A 21,374-nucleotide genomic window follows, 5' to 3' on the forward strand; every position below is an offset into this window, starting at 1 on the left:
CTACATTTATTGACTTATGATAATACCTATCTAGGTCTCTCTGCTCCTACATGCTGTTTGTAGTAGTATCCTTTATTATATACACACACTATCTTCTTTCTATCTTACACTTCTCCACACTGAATTTCTTCTGTACTATCCATCCATTCCACCAAACTGTCCAATGTCCTTTTTAGTTCAACACTGTCCTCCTCATAGTGTACAATGCTTACAAGAATTGTATCATCACAAACTTTCAAATTGTCCTTTCTCTTAAAAGATGTTCAATGCCACAATGTGAGTTTGGGTTTCAGACAAAGTGGTTGAACTGAAGACGACGTTTTCTTATATTAATTCTCCAGAAAAAGAGTGACTTGGTTCATTCACAGATCATTTTTCTTCTTCAAAAGAAATTCATTCTCTTTCAATGCTGACCTGTCTCAAAGTTTTGTTCAAAGACGTTAGTTCATACAATTTGGGTTTGGAATGATTAGGTTTGTTGCTTGGTATGTATGCTTTGTGTCCCTTTAGTCTGTAGCACATCTTCAAGAAGTAACTTCTTTTGCTACAAGAGCAAGGTGTTGGGAGAAGACTGGAGAGCGCCATTTTTGCTGGTGTTTTAGAACCACACTAGTGACAAAATACTGTTGTATTAGGATTTTGTGTTGATGTTGCCATATGTGGTATAGTATTCAAATGAAGGTCTGTTTCTTCTGGTTAAATGGTCTATTGTGCTTTAAGTCATAAACCCACTGTAGATTATTCTGAATTAAATGGAACTTTTGCTGTACAATGCTTCTTGAACAATTTTCTGGACTCTGTATCTATTACTATTTGAAGTGCTCATTCTAGAATTAGATCATCTCTCAACTGAAGTTCAGAGATTGAATTATCTCAGAGACTAATGGCAATTCTGTCACAAATGACCTCTTGTTGTATGAGCCTGACATTTGAAGTTGTTGATTATTTTCTTGATTTGAAAGAATATTGTTGGTATTTTGATGTGCTTGGACTCATATTCATCTTATTGTCTGTGATATTCTTAGCTGAGTAATATCATTGCAGTAAAGATGTTGTAGTACTAAAATTGAAAGCTTTTCACAATTATGCTGTTTTAAATGATGTTTACCTAATAAAGTTCCATTTCCCTTTACCACAGGTGTCTTCATTCAGATGAATGAAGATATTTCTTTTCCAAGATTGGTGAAGGATTTCTTGAGAATCATTGGGTAGAACTTTCTCAAAACACCTTCAACTCAATAAGATTACAATAGCAACCAGTTTTTTGACTCTAAATAAAGCCGTTGTGATATCATTTTAGCCAATTGTTTTTCAGTCTCAGTTGTAAATTTGCATTGGATTTGACACATAATTAGATTTGCACTTTACCTGATTTTGCACATTTTAATTATTAATAAAATTAATAAAACATCATTTTTGAATAAAACTTGATGTTGTCAATCAAATGATTGAACTAATTAAAAACACTAATTTCACATCAGGGCTCTGATACTTTGAATTGCAGTAACAATTTTTATGCTAGATTTTTCTTTTCCTTTTTCAATGAGTTAAGCCCGTATTCAAGGAATTACCATATTTTACTGTTGTTAGCTTTGTCATCAATTAAATAATGCATGCATTTATTAACTGTTAGAAAACATAACTGCATTCCTCAGACTAGTTTAGCAAGTCAAACCATACCTCTGTGTTCCTTCCCTTAAGAGATCAAATCTGCTCTGTATAGATAATAAAAGGCTTCCTTACATGGATTCCAAATTCAGAATTCTTCCCATAGTTGCTAATAGGTTTTTAAAAAAAAAATTAAAGTTTTTTGTTCAGTTATGATTGGCTGTAATTTTTGTTTTGACACTTAACAGTGCTCTGATGGCTCCTCTGTGGGAGTTTTCTGTTCAGAGATGTTTCCCTCACAACAGCAGTATGGCTGCTGTCTGCTAGTTGGTCTTAAAGCTGTATCAACAATTTCTTGAAAAAATAGATTTTTAAAAATTCTTCTCTCCAAATAATCTCAGATTTTGTTCCTTGATTTTCACTGCTGCCACAATTTTCCAGGTAGTGAATCCTGTGACTGTTCTACCTTTATCATGTGGTTTGATGTCACATTGAGCATTAAAGTTTGAAACAGATTGGGTCAAGGAAACGTTGAAGTCAATAATTATTTTCAAACATAAAATTTATAGTCATGTTATTTATTATGCATTAATACTAAACACCATAAATACTATACTAAGAAGCTATATCAAGAGCTAAATGTTAGGCAATAATTGTTTTCTTTGCGTTCAAGCCAATGTTGAAGTCTGGTTTGATTTAGGCTTGTGGAGGGTTCTAACTTTCCCCTCACTGTGTGATTTATAGTCAATGATGTGCTACTCCATTACATCATTTCCAGTGATGCACGATGTTCCACATTCCCAGATCTTGGTCATGAATAGAAATTAGAAGAACCAGGGTACCCAGTAATGCAGTAATGCCTTGGGACTACCACTACAAACCTTACCAATTTTTTTTCTCATAAAGTTGCTGTTTGATATTGGATAACATAACTTTTGGGAATTAAAGCACATCTCATTAACAGCATTTTCTTCATTATACTTTGCTGTTGAATCTTCAAAGAGATTCAGTAAGTTGGTTCAAGATAATTTTCCTTAACAAATTCAGGCTGCCTCCCTCTTGTTGAATCATATTTTTCAAGGTGGCTTTTATTTTAATCCAGCATTATTATTTCTATAAGTTGCCCCACTATCAAAGTTAAACTGAGGGGTCTGCAATTGTTAGGCTTATCCTGAGAAATGCATATCAACAAGGGTGTGATGTTTGGAATTTTCCAGTTCTCTGGCACCATCCCTGAGTCAAAGAGGACTGGAAGATTATTGCCAGTACTTCTGCAATTTTTATTCTCCCTTCTTTCAGCATACATGGATGCATCCCTTCTGATCCAGGTGACTTATCAACTATACAATACCAACTTATCAATATTTCCTCCTTATCACTTTTTAACCCTTCTAAAGACTATGTTTCCTGCTTTGTTACAATAGCCCAGGTAACATCAAGCCAGGAGACCAACCTGGTTCAATGGAGAGTGCAGATGAGCATATAGGGAGCAGCAGGCACACTCTAAAGTGAGGTGTCAACCTCTTGAAGCCAAATAATGGAAGAAGCCAGTAATAGAGAGAGCTAATCTGTTCCACCTCCAATGGATCAGGTCTAAGCTCTACAGTCTTGCACATCCAGTCATGAATGGTAGTGGACAATTAACAACTCTCAGGATTCACAAGTATCCCCTTTTTTAATGATGGTAAAGTCTGTACATCAGTACAAAACATAAGAGTGAAGTATTTGCGATAATCTTCAGGGAAAACTGTCCAATGGATGATTAATCTCAGCCTAAACCAGAGGTCCCTAGAATCATAGTTGCCAGTTTTCAGCCAATTTGATTTGCTCTACATAAGAAATGGTTGGAAGCACGGGATGCTACAAAGGTGATCAGCCCTGATAACTGTTGTACTAAAGACTTGTGCTTGAGAATGTGGTATAACCATAAACCAGGCTATTCATGTATAACTAAAACATTGGCATCTACCCAGCAATATAGTAAATTGCCTCAGTCGAGTAAACAAAAGCAGGACAAATCCAACCCAGCCAATTCCTGTCCCAGCAGTCTATTCACCCTTGATATTCAATGCCATTTGGAATCCTGTGCTGTCAATATCCTGGGGTTGTCACAGTCTCGAAACTGATCTGGACTCAGCATATTAGTGCTGCAGCTACATGAGCAGGTCGGAGGCTAGGAACACCACAGAGAGTAACACATTTCCTGACTCCCTAAAGCTGTACACTATGTATAAGGAGTGTGATGGAATACTTTCCACTTGTCTGGATAGGTATATCTCCAAAACTACTCAAGCTTGACACCATCCAGGCAAAAGGCAATCCACTGGATTGGCACTATATCCACAAACATTTAGCCCCTCCACCCTGAAGCACAGTAGCAACAGTGTGCATGACTTACAAAACGCAGTGCTGAAATTTACCAAGCTTCTTTAGACACCACCTTTAAAATCCAAGAAGAATACCATCTTGAAGGACAAGGATAGCAGCTATGTGGAAACAGCACCACCTGCAAGTTGCCCTCCAAACCTCCTTAGTGTCACTGAGTCAAAATCCTGGAAATCCCTCCCAAACATCATTGTGGCTCTACCTATACCAAGTGAACTGCAGCAGATCAGGAAGACAGCTCACCATCACCTTCTCCAGGAATAGACAATAAAAGCTGACCCAGCCAGTAACACCCGCATCTCATGTATGACTTAAGAAAAAATGTACTTTCCTGTTAAAAGACAGATGCAAATATTTATCTGACACATTAGTCATACCCTCTGCTTCCATGCATAAATCTCATTTTTGGTGCCAAATTGACTATTTCTCCTTTTATCACTGTTATGTTTTTAAGGTCTTATTGAAAACTTTGACATTCCCTTTTGTCTTAGCTGCCATCCTTATTCATGATCACTCTTTGACTCTCGATTATATTTTCTACCCGACAATCTCAAAGCAGACATTTCCTTCTTTGTCTTATTTGTTGTTTCCTCTTTCATCCAATCAATCAGTTCTGAATTTGTTTGCTCTACTTTTCCCTTTTGAGGGACTATACTTTGACTGTCTGAAAGATTTTTTATTTGGAAGTAACTCATTATTCAGCTACAGCTTTTCCCACCAATCATTGGTTCCAGTTGATTCAACCCAGCTCCTATGTCCATTGAATGTTAGCTGTCCCAGTTAATTCTTCTTACTCTGGATTAGCAATTATTCTTTATCCATTTAATTGTTGCATGAACATTTCTCCTGCACATAATCCAAAAATCCTTGCCCCTCTCTTTCCTTTAAATGAACTATCCTAGACTACATTCAGGTAGGTAACCTATACCACCCCACCCGGCCCCCCCCATACCTAATCACTAACGCTTGCAGGTTTCACTATTTCTTTGCAGATTCTTTCCTCTTTCCTTCCAATTGGTTGGTGATCAGTGGACTACTCCAAGCAACATAATTGCATCCTTCTTGTACTTCAGCTGTTAACAAAAACAATTCTGGCCTTGAATTCTCTGAGACACCCTCTTTCTGCAGGACTGCAACACACTCCTTACACAATACTGCAATCTCCTCCTTTTCTAACTTTCTTGAACATCCAGTAACCAGGAATATTTTGTGCCCAATCCCACACTTTCTTTAGCCAGATCTATTCAATCACCATGGCATAATACCACATGGGAATCTGTGCCTGTAACTCACTAAGTTTATTTACTCTATTCCACACATTTGCAACCATGCAGTGTATCCCTCATTTAAAACATTTTTTTTCTCCTTTCTGCTCATCTACCTATTCGTGTAGTGTTCTCTGTTTTAGTGGTATCAGTCTCTCCCAGAGTTTGGTGAACCCTGACATTTCTCTTTAGTATTCTCTCCTGTTCCCTCACTCCTTTTGATTTACTCATTTTCCCTCTCAGCAGCACCAGCAAAATAGCACTTAATTAGAGTAGTCTCATTTCTGTTTAGATACTATTTTTTCAGCATGTACAGGTGCTGCCTCACCGACGGCCAAATCCATGCCCCAGGAATTCAGTCAAAAGTCAAATGCCACCAGGTTATAGTCCAACAGGCCATTTGAAATTGCAAGCTTTTGGTGACAGATTTGAAACAGGACCTCACACCCAAAGTGTATTGTATAACCTCAAATGTCCCCTATTGTACCTTTATTAACTCTTTAATTATCTATGGGCAAAGACTATGGAATCTGGATTTTGCTATTTAATCAGTAGTCTGCCTCCTAAACGATTCAACAAGGACAGCTAGTTTTAAAGTTGTTAAATTTTTGCTTGTAAGTATTGTGTCTTGTACCTCTTTACCATACCATGTCTGAGGAAAGAGCTGAGCTTCAAAGACTTACAATTTCAAACAAACCTGTTGGACAATAACCTGGTGTTGTTCGATTTTTGACCTTATCCACCACAGTCTGACTCTGGCATTTCCACATAAGAAATTTGATACGTTCCCTCCTGCACCAACTTTCCTGCCACGTAATCATCTGTCTTATCTCCTTACATTTCTGTACTCACTTGCGCATGGTATACAAAGTAATCCACATTTGGTACTAATAATGCTTAGCTTTGGCTTTCAACTTCTTAATACCTGGCTTCAGATGAAACAGAAATTGAAGTCAAAATCCAAAATATCTAAATGTTAAACTCTCTGATCTCTGATAGAAAAGAAGGCATAAGAGATCGAATGCCAAAACAGATGATACTGATAAGGCAAGAAGAGATGGTTTGGCATAAATAGAAAAATAAAAGATGGGTCAAGAGGAGATGAAAATGCTTAGTGCAAAATTATCAGAAACAGCTGTCATCCAGAAGTATGGTTTAGATCTGAAATTGTTGAGCTCAAAGTTGGGTTCAGAAAGTTGTAAAATGTGTAATCAAAAGTCAATAGTCTGTTTCTCCAACTTATACTGAACATCAAAGGTCAATGACAGAGACAGGTCGAGGAAATGGGGTGGAGAATTAAAATGGCAGGCAACTGGAATTTCAGGGTCACACTGACTGGAGATGTTCAACAAGATGGTTACACAATCCATGTTCCATCTCCCAAGTTTAGAAGAGATAACTACATTACAAGTGAATGCAATGTACTTCATTAAATAAAGTCCAAGTAAATCACTATTTCTCCTGGAAAGAGTGGTTAAGGTCCTTAATGTCATGGAGGGAGGAGTTAAAAGGACAGACATTGTATCAGTTAAACTAGTTTGAGAAGATCCAGTGGAAAGCAGAGGGGGCAATGCAATTGACTGAGATATGGACCGAGGTGTCAGAGCAGAAGAAGTCCCTTCTGAATACTGAAAAGTGAAAGGAAGATACCCTTGGTGGGACTATCACTCTGGAGTTGGCTGCAGTGGCAGAGTTAAGAAGAATGTCCAAAAGACATTTAGTATTCAAACTGGAAGCAAAAGTCAGAGGGATGTGCTGAAGTGAAAAGGGGGAAATCTTTGGAGAAAGTTTCCAATGTGCTTTGACTTCAAGCTTGTTTCCTTCAAAATATCAGGTATTCTGATGGGAACCTGTATCTCTCCAAGCTACAGCTGCATTTTTATATGAAATTTCCTTTGCCCTATTCCTTTCCCCGCTTCATCCAATATATTGATGACTGTCTCAGTATCATTTTGTTCTGATTTGGAGATGCTGGTGTTGGACTGAGGTGTACAAAGTTAAAAATCCCACAACACCAGGTTATAGTCCAACAGGTTTGATTGGAAGCACTAGCTTTCGGAGCACTGCTCCTTCATCAGATGGTTGTTTGTTGTTCTTGCCTTCAAAAGTGGAAAATTTAGTCAATTTTGTTTTGACTTTCAACCATTCCTTTGACCATCTCCAACTCTTCCTTTCCATTAATTGACATCTCTATTTCTGGAAGTAGACGTTAAAAACCATATTCACAATAAACCCACTGGCTATCCCAGTTAAATTGACTATACTTATATCCAACTTGTTTGCAGTAAAGACACCATTGTATTATCTTAGTTACTTCACCTCCATCACATTTTTTCTGGAAATGCTACTTGTGGTTCAGATATGTTTTCCTTTTCCATCACTGTCCTTAAATGTGTCCATCCCATTTTCTCATCCTTCTGCTTTCATGACTTCTCCTCTGAATCAATTTTGTTTGTGGAATACCTCAGTTCAGTGCACAATCTTGGCTGCCAATTTCCGGTCACCTTCCATTTTAAGTTTCCTCTCCAGTTCCACTCTGACCTCTTTGTCTGTGATATTGTTCCAATGAAACTCAATGTGAGCCCCAGGAACAGCACCTCAATTCTCAATTAGACTATTTACAGCACTCCATACTCCGCTGTAATTTTGATGATTCCTGATCATACCCTCTGCTGTCACTTTTCTTTTTGGACAGTTGCTATAGATAATGGTTCTGCCATTTCTTTTCCCAACTCCTCTCTTCTAGACCTAAACCCAACTTTTGTTTCTTTAATCCTTCCATTACCATTAATCTTTTGCCTGCAACCTTCAATCTTTTCATTATCTTGGGTCAGGTTTTCACCAGTGATGTGGGTAGATGAAGATTTCCCAGCATGTTGCACTAACCCTTGGAAACATTGCCCTTGAGTTTTCACTCCAGGAGTATGAGGGGTCATTGGGTTGGGTACAGAGGTGGAGTGGAATACATGTGTAACAGCTGTTTAAGTTACTTTTCAAATGGTTCCTGCAATCAACACCTTTGAGGGCTGTGAACCTGAAAGTTTTAAGAATCTGACTCAATTCCATAAAACTTGTTGAGGGCAGGAAGATTTCTACCCCCCACAATGAAATTGGCCACATCAGGAGCACAGAACCTACACTCTTTACACATATCAGCAGAAATTACAGGCGCCCTGCAATAGTACCATCCATGATTTTTAATGGCCCATGACATATCCCCAATTCCATAACAAATCTGGCCTTTAATCTTTCCTGTCTTCCTATCCCACACATTCTCTTTCATGCTTTGCTCTATTCCCCTTTTCCCACACTTGTTTTTGCTTAGAACCTGTTGTGCCAGGATACAATCTGAACTGTTAACTTTGTTTCTTCTCTACAGCTGCTGCCTGATCTGTTGAATATTTCCAGCAGTTTCTGGTTTTATTTCAGATTTATAGCTTCTGCAGTACTTTCCTCTAACATCTACTTATATCACTTGGTGTCAAAGTTTGTTTGAGATTGTATCTTACAGGAACATTGTTTTTGTTTTTGTTATTAGCACTTTCCTAAGCAGCTTCATTAAAATGAAAAGTTGGTTACCACATTTACAGGCAGAATCCTCCATATAATTAATTAATAATTAACAGAATTAAGGGCGGGTATCAAATGCTGTCCTTGTTAACAATATGCACGTCCCATGAACGTATTATAAAAGCAGCAGTCAATCATAATGAAGGTAACTTGGTTCCTGTTCATCTCTGAGAATTTTACTGTGAAATGGGAATGTGAGGAAACAATGATCACAACTTTCACTTTTTCTAAGGGGATAAAATAGTTAGTATTGGATCAGCCATCTGTTAAGCTTTATTCAATGATACCATTCCCCTTCACTGATAGTTACTCAAACTCCATTGTGATGTCATCTTGTCATGAGAGATTGAGTAGAGTTAATCATATTTTTAGGAATCTAGAAACAGAGAAAATTTTAAGAGAGCCAGAGAAAGTAAATGCTGTGAAGCTGTTTTCCTTCACTTTAGAGCATTGAATCAAGAGTCAGAGACTCAGAATTTTAAAAAAATCAGCTATTCAGTACTGAGATGTTGGGAAATTTCTTTACTCAGAGGATTGTGAATCATTGGAATTCTCTACCACTGACTGCGTACTGTGCATCAATTCAAGGCTGTGATTGACAGATGTTTGGGCACCATGAAATAATAGGATAGTGTGAGAAAGATGACTTATTGTAGAAGTGCAACCCCCCATATTTTCATTACAGGAGCAATCTTGAGGAGAATTGCACACCCTGCTGCTAACTTTAATATTCTTAGATCCTCTATTGATGAGTGCAAACATCATAGCAATGCAGTACAGTTAAATCACTTAACCTTTAATCAATAAAACAGCTAAAACCTATTCTCACTACATAATTTTCCATTCCCATATCAGCCAACATTACGGACTTTCTCACTGATGTTATTAAATTGATTACGGATTGTTGTTGAATTGCAAGCACTTTTTTGTACTGCGGACCCAAATTCACCACATACCAGTTTCAAACAGTACAAATTAATTTACTTTACAATCCAAACCTTCAACAAGGAGGGATTTTCCATCTAGTTAGGCTTGTTTGGAATGAAATGGAGATTTAACAGATGGATGGATAATGTTTCAAGCTATTATGTAGAATACTATTACAGATCGTTTTTAAAGTTAGATAACTGATCATGACCCTGATTTTTTTTCTCTCAGTAGCTATTAACAAATATCAATGAAAGATAAACACTTTGTCTGGATTATAATCATGGCTGGAACAAAAATTATGATTTCTAAAATATAAACATGCCTAGTTGATTATTTACTTTATTTCCATACTTTTGCTCTCTGAATTGTAATTTAAATCTATTGGGCCACAACATACAGTACCAATGTAGGAGAATAGATAGTCTGGAGCAGCATGTGAGACTACTTCTTTATATTTTCCTCTAACATTTGAGTTTTATTGATGGTTATCTGAACTCTTCAAAATCAGGATTATTAAACTTTGATGTTAAGAATAAAGTATAGTAACTGAAAATATATTAAGTTTTATAACACTGAAATGCTAGGAATGCAATAAAACAATATAATTACTAACCTGGATTCAAAACTATTATCTTTGACAATGCATTGTTTCTTCTCTGGCACTCCCTTCCAGGTTTTAGGATCTGCCATATCAACTAGTGCCTTGGCATTGAGCAAGCCAAACCCAAATCGACTGTTCACCATTAGGCCGGCTCCATTCTTTTTCCAGCCTAGGTTGTTGGCCAGTGGGTCATATTCAGAAGTCCAGACAATTAAATGTTGCAATTCCCTCCATGTAAGATTTGGGCTTTTGAAAAAGCAATAGCATAACTTGCTAAGTCAGGCATTAATTAATTTTTAGTACCATTGTAAAAAAGCATTATTGTAACTTAAAGTTGTCCATTTTACCATGCTTCTATTAAGTCAACCTCTGCTCAGCACCTTTCTGTATCATTATTGATGGAATTTGCTGCTGATACAGACTCTATAATGCGCAATATAACTGCTATGTAGACCCAATTATATCTATAAAATTATATGCTACTCTTTTGAAGTTTTGTTTCAATTTATCAAGTGCTGTAAGCTTAGTATCCTCGTACATTAAGACATGGACTACAGAACAGTAAACAATATGTCAAATTCTATTGTTATAGACAAAAAAAGAGAGTTTTGTAACTATAATTCAACATATATCATTGTTTCAAAACTTTAAAATAAGAATATCTTAACTATGCTTAAATGAACAATCAAGTTGCAATTCAACTCAGTCTACAGTTTAACCACACAAGTACAAAACTTTACCTTGTGTCTTGTTTATAAGAATATGCCAATATTGCAACAAAACATTACACAAATCAGTAACATTTTTATCTTAACATGTAATTATGATTTTGAGGTTGCTAACCATATGAAAACAAAAGCAGGCTAAGAGCTAAAGATTTCCTGCTTTCACACAGTACATAGTAAAATTAAATGTAATGTACCACGTTTCATCGTATTGCAATTATTAAACCTAAGTATTATACAATAACACTTAATGTCCAGATAAAATGGGCAGCTAGTATATGGTATGGATGATGGCAGATTTAATACTGATAGTACCATTCAACCTCTAGGGGGATAGTAACAGTCTCACTTGATGGAGCCAGTCAATGCCTAGCACTTCTATGGCATGAATGTTTTTACTTCATTCTTTCATTGAATGCAGGTTTCTCAAACAAGTCTGGCATTTTTGCCTCTCCCTAACCAATCTCGAGTGACATGCTAGGCCACTGGACTGAACAGTTGAGAGTCTACTGTATTGCTGTGGGTCTGGAGTCATATCCAGACCAGACCAGGTAAGGATGACAGATTTCCTTTCCTGAAATATTTTAGTGAACCAGAGAGATACATAGAATATTTTAAAAATATTTTTACAATCACCATTGATGAGACTCGCTTTCAACTCCAGAATTAATTAACAAAAATTGAATCCACCAGCTATTGTGTTGGACTTGAATCCATTTCCCCAGAAATTTAACTTGGGCATGCAGATTACTAGTCCATGACGTTACCACAACACCACCATCTCCCCACAAATGATGCTATTTGCCACTTAGCAGCCCAAGCATGAATACTGTCGAGGTCCTGCAGCACGCTGCAAAATTTGTGAAGTCTTGAATTTCTGAACTTTGTGCGATATTGAACATCTCCACCTCTGATCTTTTAATGGAGGAAGACCATTGATGAAGCAACTGAAAAAGGTTAGATAGGCCTCAGGAACTCCTGCAGTTCATGCCCTATACTGAGACTGGTCACCCAATTGTAGCACACTCAGTGTTAACTATGGAGTTTCTGTCTTCATCATTTCCAGTACCTAAAACAATGCTGAGTGATGTGTCTTGTTTTCTTCTTTTTCAGATTTCCTGTAATAGTTTGCTGAACCTGAGTGACTTGCTCAGCTATTTCAGTGGGCAGTTATAAATCAGCTACACTGTGTCAGCCTGGAGGCACACACAGGCCTGATCAGAGTAGGATGGTGACACAATTCCTTTCTGAAGAAGTCATGCCAGACTCAAAGTGTTAACTATCTATCTTTGCCAGATCTGCCAAGTTTCTCCAGTATTCTCTGTGTTCATTAAAACACGTTGGAGGCTGAGTTTAGCTTGCAGTCATCATTGAGAAGCTACCTTTCACCTCCCCCGAAATAAGCATGGGTATGAACCCACCAGTGACTCTGTCAAAGTATGTATGGTTAGGAATTTGTGAATGCCTGCCTCTACAGGCTTCCATTGAATACGACAGCCTAAAATAACAATGAGAACATTCTTGAGGATATGTTCATGACCAATATGGCTGTGGATGCTCTGCAATCAATTCTAGTGGAGACAAGTGTTCATCTTGTCCTGGGAAGTTTATGGTGCCTACCTATTGTTTAACATGATCCAAATAATTCTACATGCACTAATTGAAAGTAAGCTCACTTAGATCAATAGTATGATTCAACAATTGCAATAAGAAAGCTATACTTGAAGGAACTACAGATAGGAAGAAAGCTGAATCATTGCAGCCTAATTTCCCAACCTCCATTCTTGACAAATGAGACCCCTTAACAAATCACTCCCTTCATCAAGAATAAATCATTAGGATAGTCACAACTTTCTTCAGACAATACATTTTTTTGTAACTCATTGTGTGCTTATTCTTAACAACAAATGACTAATGAGCAGCATCTGTAGCTGCATTAGTGATTGATTCATGTATGGATAATAAATGTTAATGTTACAGTGACTGCTCCCTGAATCCTCAGGAACACTGGACTCTCTGTGAATGAATCAGAGGGAATATTATTCACGCCTAAACTCATATGAATTATGTTTTCATTCCTTATGCGATAAACTAGGCAATATTAATATGCTTAGTCAGCAAACCTATAAGAAGGCTCAGATGATTAGTATGAAATGTATCTGGTGGTCTGTGCAATCCTTTAATTTTCTAAGTACTAGAGCCTTTCAGAACCATTTCCCTCATCTGCTGCCTAAAATGTCACCAGGATTAGTACACCATCAATGTGTATCTTTGTTCTTCAATGAGCTGCAAATCAGGTCTTTTAAAATAACAAATGTACCAATTAAAAAGAGAGGCTGATGATTTATATTCATTCAATTTAACTGCTTGAAAAGTTCCTTAATTCCTCAGGCTCATCTTGACGCAGTTTGCCCTTTGAAAGTTATATAACTATTTCTGGAGACCATTTCCTAGGTCCTCACAGCTGTTAGCCTTAGGATGAACTATTTGGTGACAACTACTTGTGTTTCATCTCCAACAATTGTTTAACAAAAGACCTTTAATCAGAATTCCAGTGTCTCAGCTCATATGAGTTTCTTCATGTATTTCTGGTTCCATTTTGAAGATTTTCCATACTCTACATAAGATGAACATTTTTATTTATGTTGGCTGTGTGGCAACCTATCTGCTTGAAAATTTAAAAAGGACAATAATTCTTAGTGAGTCACAATTTGCTGATTTTCCTTTGTTCCTATTTGCGGCCCTGTACTGCATAAAATTGTTTGCAGGAATTGTCAGATATGTATCTTTGAGGATTGAATTCCTTACAATTATTGTAATGTCAGAAGAATCTTCTATTCACAAACAAAACGAAAGAGCTGAATATCAAATAACCAGTGCTGTAGAGAGGGTTTTAAACTAAGGAGGGTGGGGGGAGGTGTAAATAGAAAAGCAAGACAGTTTTTGGTAGAATTATGGGATAGCTGTTTGAATAATAATGCCCAGAATGGGACCCGAAGGGACAAAGTATACCAACATAGAGAAACAGCAGAAAATAATGAGGTCATATAACAAATGCAGTACATTAATCATGGAAGAGTTTAATCTTCATGTGGATTAGGATAGTCAGGTTGGCAGGGGAAACCAGAGGGAAGACTTCATAGAAGGTATTCAGGTCAGTTTCCCACAATGATATAATGTGGATTCAACCGAGGATCAGGCTATTTTGGATCTGGTGATGTGTTTAAAAAAAAAGCAGGTTTAATGCATGACATTAGAGTAAAAGATCCCCTTTGGAAACAGTGACAATGGTATAATTTAGCACTCAGTTTGAGATGGAGGAACTGGGCTCAGAAACAACTGTGTTCAACTTAAATAAACACATTTATAAAGGAATGAGGGCAGAGCTGGCTGGAGTGGACTGGAAAAGGAGTTTAGCAGTAAAGACAGTTGAGGAATGATAACAGGCTTTTTAGGAGAAGAAGTCCATGGCTTACAGCCAAGATATATTTCACTGAGAAAGAAGGATTTGAGGGAGAAAATAAACTAACCATGGTTAAACAGGAAATTTAAGAATAGCATAAAATTGAAAGAAAAAACATACAAGGTGGCAAAGGAAGTAATGTCTAAAAGTTCAGAAATTTTTCTGAAATTCTACAAGACTATACTAGTCAGATCACAGCTAGAATACTGTGAAAAGATTTGGGCCCCTAATTGAAGGAAAAATATACTGACATTGGAGGAAGTCGAGAGAAGGTTCACTAGGAGGGATTGGCTTGTGAAGAGAGGTTGGGTAAGTTTGGCCTATACTTGTTGGAATATAGACGGATGGGAGTTAACCTTATTGAAACACACAAGATTCTTAGGGAACTTAGCAAGGTCAAACATTTGTTGCTCATTGTAGGAGATTCAAGGTCTAGAGGGCAGAATCTTAGAAAAAGGGTTCGCACATAAGATGGAGATGCTGCAGAATTTCTTTTCTCAGAGGGTAGTGAATCTACGGAATTCTTTACTGCAAAGGGATGTAGAGCTTGGGTCATTAAGTATACTAAAAAGTGAAACAGACAGATTTTCAATCAGTAAGAGAATCAAAGGTTATGGAAAAATGGCAGCGAAATGGGGATTGAGAATTATCAGATCAGCCAGGATCTTGTTGAACAGAGGAATGAATTCAATGGGCTGAATGGCCTACTTCTGCTCTTGTTTTATGAACTTACACACCGTGTAGTACTGAGGGAGGAGCTGTTGACTGAATTAAGGGGAAAAGAAAGACCCAGGATTTTCTTGCAGATAGATATAAGAGAAGACATGACTTGCTGAGCTCTTCCATCATTCTCTGGGTTTGTTTTGGATATCCCAAAATCACACTGTTTTTGATTTTATTTGCCTTATTATTTACTCTATCCCCATGGCATCTCTCATGCTCCACTGTATCACACACCGTTTTGGGAACAACTCATCATTGCCAAAATATTCTCGAACTGATTACCATCTCTGGCTCAACTGCATCTTTCAAAGACCATTGTGCACCCAGACTAGCATCATTAAACTAGTGCTGTGCAATTTCTGACATTTGCCCTAGACATAGCAGGCAAAGAGAAATTGGCACTCTGCTTTGTGGGCAGAGATCTGAAGCTGCTGCTTCCTGGGGTGGATAAAGTGTCTTCTTCTCCAAGGACCTCTGGAGAGAAATCAACACCAGACCATGCCAGCCATTTCTAAGGTTGCCATCCATGTCTGCAGTTTCAGCTGTCTAAGAGGAATACACTAGGCAGAAGTGGGTACTGCAGATGCTGGGGATTAGAGTCAAAATTAGAGTGGTGCTGGAAAAGCACAGCAGGTCAGGTAGCATCTGAGGAGCAGGAAAATCCATGTTTTCGGCAAAAGGCCTTCCTAATGAAGAGCTTTTGAAGGAATACATTGCAATGCCACATGAAGGTAAATGATGATCTCCACTTCACCAGTGTAAGTCCCACTATCTACACTCCGATACCTCGTACTCACTGTAACTCTGCTACTATAACCAATGAGGCTCATGCTGTTCGACACTTACTATGGCAACATCTTCTCTCTGCCACACTGTCACCCACTCTACATCTCTCATCACTACTATCCCTGCATGCTCTCACTCACTGGGGATAAGTCCCTGCCCGAACCAAAAACGACAGCTCTGCCACCCACTTTCATCTCTCAACACCTGCCTCTCTTTCATTCCAGCCAGAAAACAGACACAACAGGGCAGAAAAATCAAAACAGGTGGTGGGCTGCCCAGCATTCAGTTCCTCATCCTTATCTGGATAGAAGTTAGACTCCGACTGCCCCTACTTGTTGTCTGTTGGTGTCCAAACCTGTGGAGTGGTGTCAAACTCTGCACTTGACTCTATGGCACAACGGTCTGTTAAGCCAGGACTCACTTTGCGAAGGCTAACTCCCTTGACCTGACAGTGGACAGCTGGCAATCACAACTAAGCTTCTTGGCTATAAGACTGCATTCAAGAACAAGCAAGATAGAAGTAATGCGAGCATGGTTTTGCTGGCTGGGGGGGGTTAAGGCAAGGCAATGTAAGGCAGGGATGTCGTGACAATCTAGATAGACCCAGAGTGACTATGTACTATAACAGCAAATGAAGAGCACAAAGATGCAGCTTGGACCAGTCAATGAGCTAGCTACATGTCCCTGAGCCTCCAGTGTCCTTGCTGCACTATTACAGTGATGGTGGCTGGTATAGCCCCAGGTGCAGAATTGAAATGCAGAAGCATCCTGGAGGTGGATTGGATATGTGCCATGAGAGTTCTTGGAAGATGACAAATGTCAGCTGTCAATGTCCATGCATATGAGGTGCGTGCTGCTAGTGCCCATAGACTGTGCCCTGAAATGTTGGTGCCCAGAGTCCAACATAGAGGTCCTTCAGAGCAAGCAGTGAACTGAATGCCAGGTACCCACTCTGATTTTCATGTTGAGAATTCTTGATGTTTGGCTTGTTCAGAGCATTTGGTATGATGGGATGTTGAATATTAATGAGGCAAGTTGTTGTATTAATAAGGCAGCTAACAAGCAATAATCCAACTCAGCAGCTATATAAAAGATGTAGCGTATTGTTCGCAATATCGAGATAGACCTTGCCGATTTCAATCAGTGTCTCAAATACATACTTTCAAAGCATTGAATTCATTCTCATGTACCTGTTCAATGTATCAAATATGTGCCACATCATATACTTTGTGGGAACTACCTTTCATAAGGACAATAATGTAGTGTAAAATCGTTAGCTGTGGATTAACTAGTTTCACTATCCACTAACCATCCATTTCAAAGGAATTATTCTAGTTTAACGTACTTTTCTTCTAGAGCAAGGGCAATGATGCCTGCAGCCAATGGGGCTGATGCCGATGTGCCAGTGTGAGTCTCTGTGCAGTCGTTGTGAAGATCGGCACTTGTCTGAAAAATGAAAAGAAATAAAATTATACTGCTGCTAATCTTTGCTACATTTTGAATAAATTGCACAATATGCACAAGCTGGAGAATATTCACAAATTTATCAAACCTCAATGAACTGAAAATTGTAAAACACTATTACTCTCAAAATATTATTATTTATTTCTTGACAGGTTGGAGTGATAACAATGTTTATCAGGGATTGAGGTTTGAGCTTCAGCATGGTCAGCAGTAGGAAAACATTTCCTCTGGAGGTGGTCTGCAATTGAACATTCACACACTATTATAAATATCTGCTCTTCAATAATGTTTATTGATTTTTGTTTAAGAAAAGAGACCAACGTATTTTGGTTAAACTTATTTGTATTGTACATGAAAATCTTGTGCCTTTCTTTAAGAAAGACTGCAAGGAGAAGCTTGGAAACTACAGTCTGACATTAGTGGTGGATAAATTGTTTTAAGTGATTTTGAAAGAGGGTTTATATATATCTGAAGAGGGAAGAACTGATTAGGATAGTCAGCAAGACGTTGTGCAAGGGAAATTGTGTCTCACAAACTTAATTGAGTTTTTTTTTCAGGAAGTAACCAAAAAGATTAATGAGGGCAGAGAATGGACCTTCGTAAAGCCTTTGACAAGGTTCCATGTTAGGCTAATTAGTAAAGTTAGATCACATGAGGTTCAGGGGGAGTTTGCCAATTGGCTTGCCAGTACAAGACAGAATGGTGGTGGAGGGTTGTTTTTTGGACTGGAGGCCTATGACCACAGTGTTTCACAGGGATTGGTACTGGGTCCACTTTTGCTTGTCATTTAGATAAACGATTTGGATGAGAATTTAAGAGGCATGGTTAGTAAGTTTGCAGATGACAGCAAAATTGGTGGTATATTGAACAGTGAAGAGGGTTATCTGAGATTACAAAGAGATCTTGATCAATTGGGTCAATGGGATGAAAATTGGCAGATAGAGTTTATTTTGGATAAATGTGAGGTATTGCATTTTGGTAAAATAAACAATTAATGACAGGACCCTGGGTAATGGTATAGAAAAGAGATACATAGTGGTTCGGGGACATAATTCTTTGAATTTTGAGCCACATGTAGACTGGGCAGTTAAGAAAGCATTTAAGACACTTGCCTTCATTTCTCAGACCTTTGAGTATAGGAGTTGGGATGTCATGTTAAGATTGTACAGGACATTTGTGAAGCCTCTTCTGGAGCACTGTGCAGTGTTCTGGTCACCCTGCTATAGGAAGGATATTATTAAATTGGTGAGGTTTCAGAAAGGATTTACCAAGATGCTGCTGGCAATGGAGGGTTTGAGTTAAAAAAATAGGATGGGACATTTTTGCACTGACAGCTTGAGGGGTGACTTTATAGAGATTTATAAAATCATGAGGGGCGTAGATAAGGTGAATTGTAAGGGTCTTTTCTCTAGGGGGAGGGAGTTCAAAACTAGGGGGCATATTTTTAAAGTGAGAGGAGAAAGATTGATAAAGGAGGGGCAACTTTTTTTTTAAATATAGAGACTGGCTCGTATGTGAAATGACTGTCAGATGAAGTCATGGATGCAGGTACACTTACAAAATTTAAAAGACATTTGGTTAAGTACACAAATAGGTAAAGTTTGGAAACATGGTCAGTGTGGACTAAGTTGGACTGAAGGGTCTATTTCCATGGTGTCTGACTCCATGACTCTATCTTCTAAACTCTTAATTCTGCATAAAAGACATCTAAATTACATTTATGTATAACTAATATTTTTGAAGTAAGTAAGAAGTTGGGACCTGTTTATGAGTGCACCTCCTGTATGTGTGTACCTTAAACAGCCTTATGGCCTCATTGGGCTCAGCAAAATTCACTTTTAGCCCTTAAAGAGCTTAATATTTTAAGCCTGTCTTATGAGGTGCTTGACTAAGAAGTGTGCCTTGGACCTCTAGCTTGATAGTATGGGAATCGCCACAAAAAGTTTATCATTGTGTTATCAGAATGTATTTACATATGATAGCCTTGCAATCTACACTTAACTAGCTTCACCTTCACTTCTGATAGTATCTACATATATTTGAACTTTTTAAAAAATCTTATTATCAAATTCTTAGAAGCCAAATTGAGAGAAAAACAATTTCTGATATGAAACCTCCATTGGTAGCACCAAATTCTCTAGTTCCAGTTCAGCACAGTCAAGTACATGGCATACTCTAGAAAAGCAAATTTTTTTTCTAAGGAAGCATACTTTGTGTCCTTTTTGAGTAAAAGATCCAACATGGTGCTAAAGAAACAATAATCTTATGATCCAGATTTGAGACTACCTACATCCATTTCAGCAACTGTAAAAATGATACCTTGATCTATTCCTTTGGACTGCATTGGATTGGAACAGAAATCCCATGACAAAAGAACACAGGTTTGGCCACAATTGACATTCAAAGTTGGTACTCAATTTTTTAAATGCACTTTTTGTCCTAGTTTCTGTTCACGTTTGTTTGAATGCCACCAAATGCAAAATCTTCCATGAATCAGAACAATTTAAGATTAAAATGCCATTTAAAAAATGTATAGTTTAAACAAGCTATTTGAACAAACATTGATGATTAGGTTGCAGTTGGAATAAAGTTGAGGGGTTCTGGATGAAGCTTGGTCACAACATGAAGTTGATTGGTCTATGGACTAGTGACAAGTTTTTGATGACAATAGCTTTTGCTTGCCAAAAGCAACCACATGTTTCCTTCTCAGGTAACTGAACAGCTTGGAGCTCAGAACAAGATACAGAGAAGTAATCAGGTCTCCACCAGCACAAGAATTGTTACTGTTCTTGCAATCAAAATCCAGTTTAAATCTTATCTTTCCTTCAGAAGTTGCTCTAATTTATGATGTTTTAACTTGATAAATTAGAAACCTTTCACAAGTGAGTCAGCCACCCTTTACCTCTTGCCAACCATTCAGAAAGGTAAGGCTGAGAAAAAATTTTCTGATCAACAAAAACCGACTCAACAGATCTTGTGAATAAAGGCAACTGAACTGCTTTGCCAGTGTTCCCTTCATCCATTTTTTCCCCTGCCTATGCTAGAAAAGCTAGAGAACTAATGAAAGCTCTATAGGCACATGAATAAATTGATCATACAACTTGAAGTGGATTCTGTAGATGTTTACTTCCACCTAAACAAATTCATTACATATACCCATCTGTTCCCATAACATTCAGCCTTTTTCTCAAAACCACCTATTCAATCTAATCTAGAATAGTAGTGTAATTCTACTTCAATTACTATCCTTGGAAATAAATGTCATATCCTCAGAGCTGATTAGAAGGAAATTTCTCCTGTTTATTTTAAACCTCTTAAATTTAATTTACACCTCTCATTCTAAACCTCTCTGATTTTGTAAACAATGTGTTTCATTTATTCTGTCCTATATAAATTTTAAAGTCATCCATCACAACCCTGCCTTAGTATAATGGGACCCAGTTCGAATTGCTTTAAATCCATCTTCATGAGTGTCATATTAGGCTTTTGGTACCAACCACTGAAGGTTGTGTTTGGAGTAGCCCACTGCCATTAATCTTTTTTTCCAGATACTTCTTTTTAAATCAACCTGATGACAGATAATATGACAATACCTAGAGAGTTGGTGGGACTTGAACCCAGGCCTCCTAATCCAGAGGTAGGGACACTACCACTGCACCACACGAGGCCTAAATCCATCTTTCTTTCTGTACTCACTTTAAAGGTCTGGTTAATTATTATTGGTAGAAGATAGACCATTAGTGAGTCTTACCAAGACGAAGCACTTATAGAGTAGTTAATTGTAGGATAGTAATGGATACAAATAACATTAAATAAAAAGGTAGAATTACAACAATCAGAAGCCAGGTGTATCA

The 21,374-nt window shown here is 37.8% G+C and overlaps 1 protein-coding gene across 1 annotated transcript in view; it reads right to left on the reverse strand.

Annotated features, from left to right (window-relative positions):
• The window catches only part of pcsk1 (proprotein convertase subtilisin/kexin type 1), an 85,878-nt gene that overhangs the window by 23,953 nt on the left and 40,551 nt on the right, over positions 1 to 21,374 (reverse strand). The window contains exons 9-10 of the mRNA XM_072583258.1: positions 17,402 to 17,502; positions 10,372 to 10,605 (exon numbers count right to left, since the gene is read on the reverse strand). Coding sequence (XP_072439359.1) covers positions 10,372 to 10,605; positions 17,402 to 17,502 — 335 coding nt within the window. The remainder of the gene's footprint in view (positions 1 to 10,371; positions 10,606 to 17,401; positions 17,503 to 21,374) is intronic.

Source organism: Chiloscyllium punctatum, chromosome 2 (assembly GCF_047496795.1).
Source record: "Chiloscyllium punctatum isolate Juve2018m chromosome 2, sChiPun1.3, whole genome shotgun sequence".
Classification (NCBI taxonomy): domain Eukaryota; kingdom Metazoa; phylum Chordata; class Chondrichthyes; order Orectolobiformes; family Hemiscylliidae; genus Chiloscyllium; species Chiloscyllium punctatum.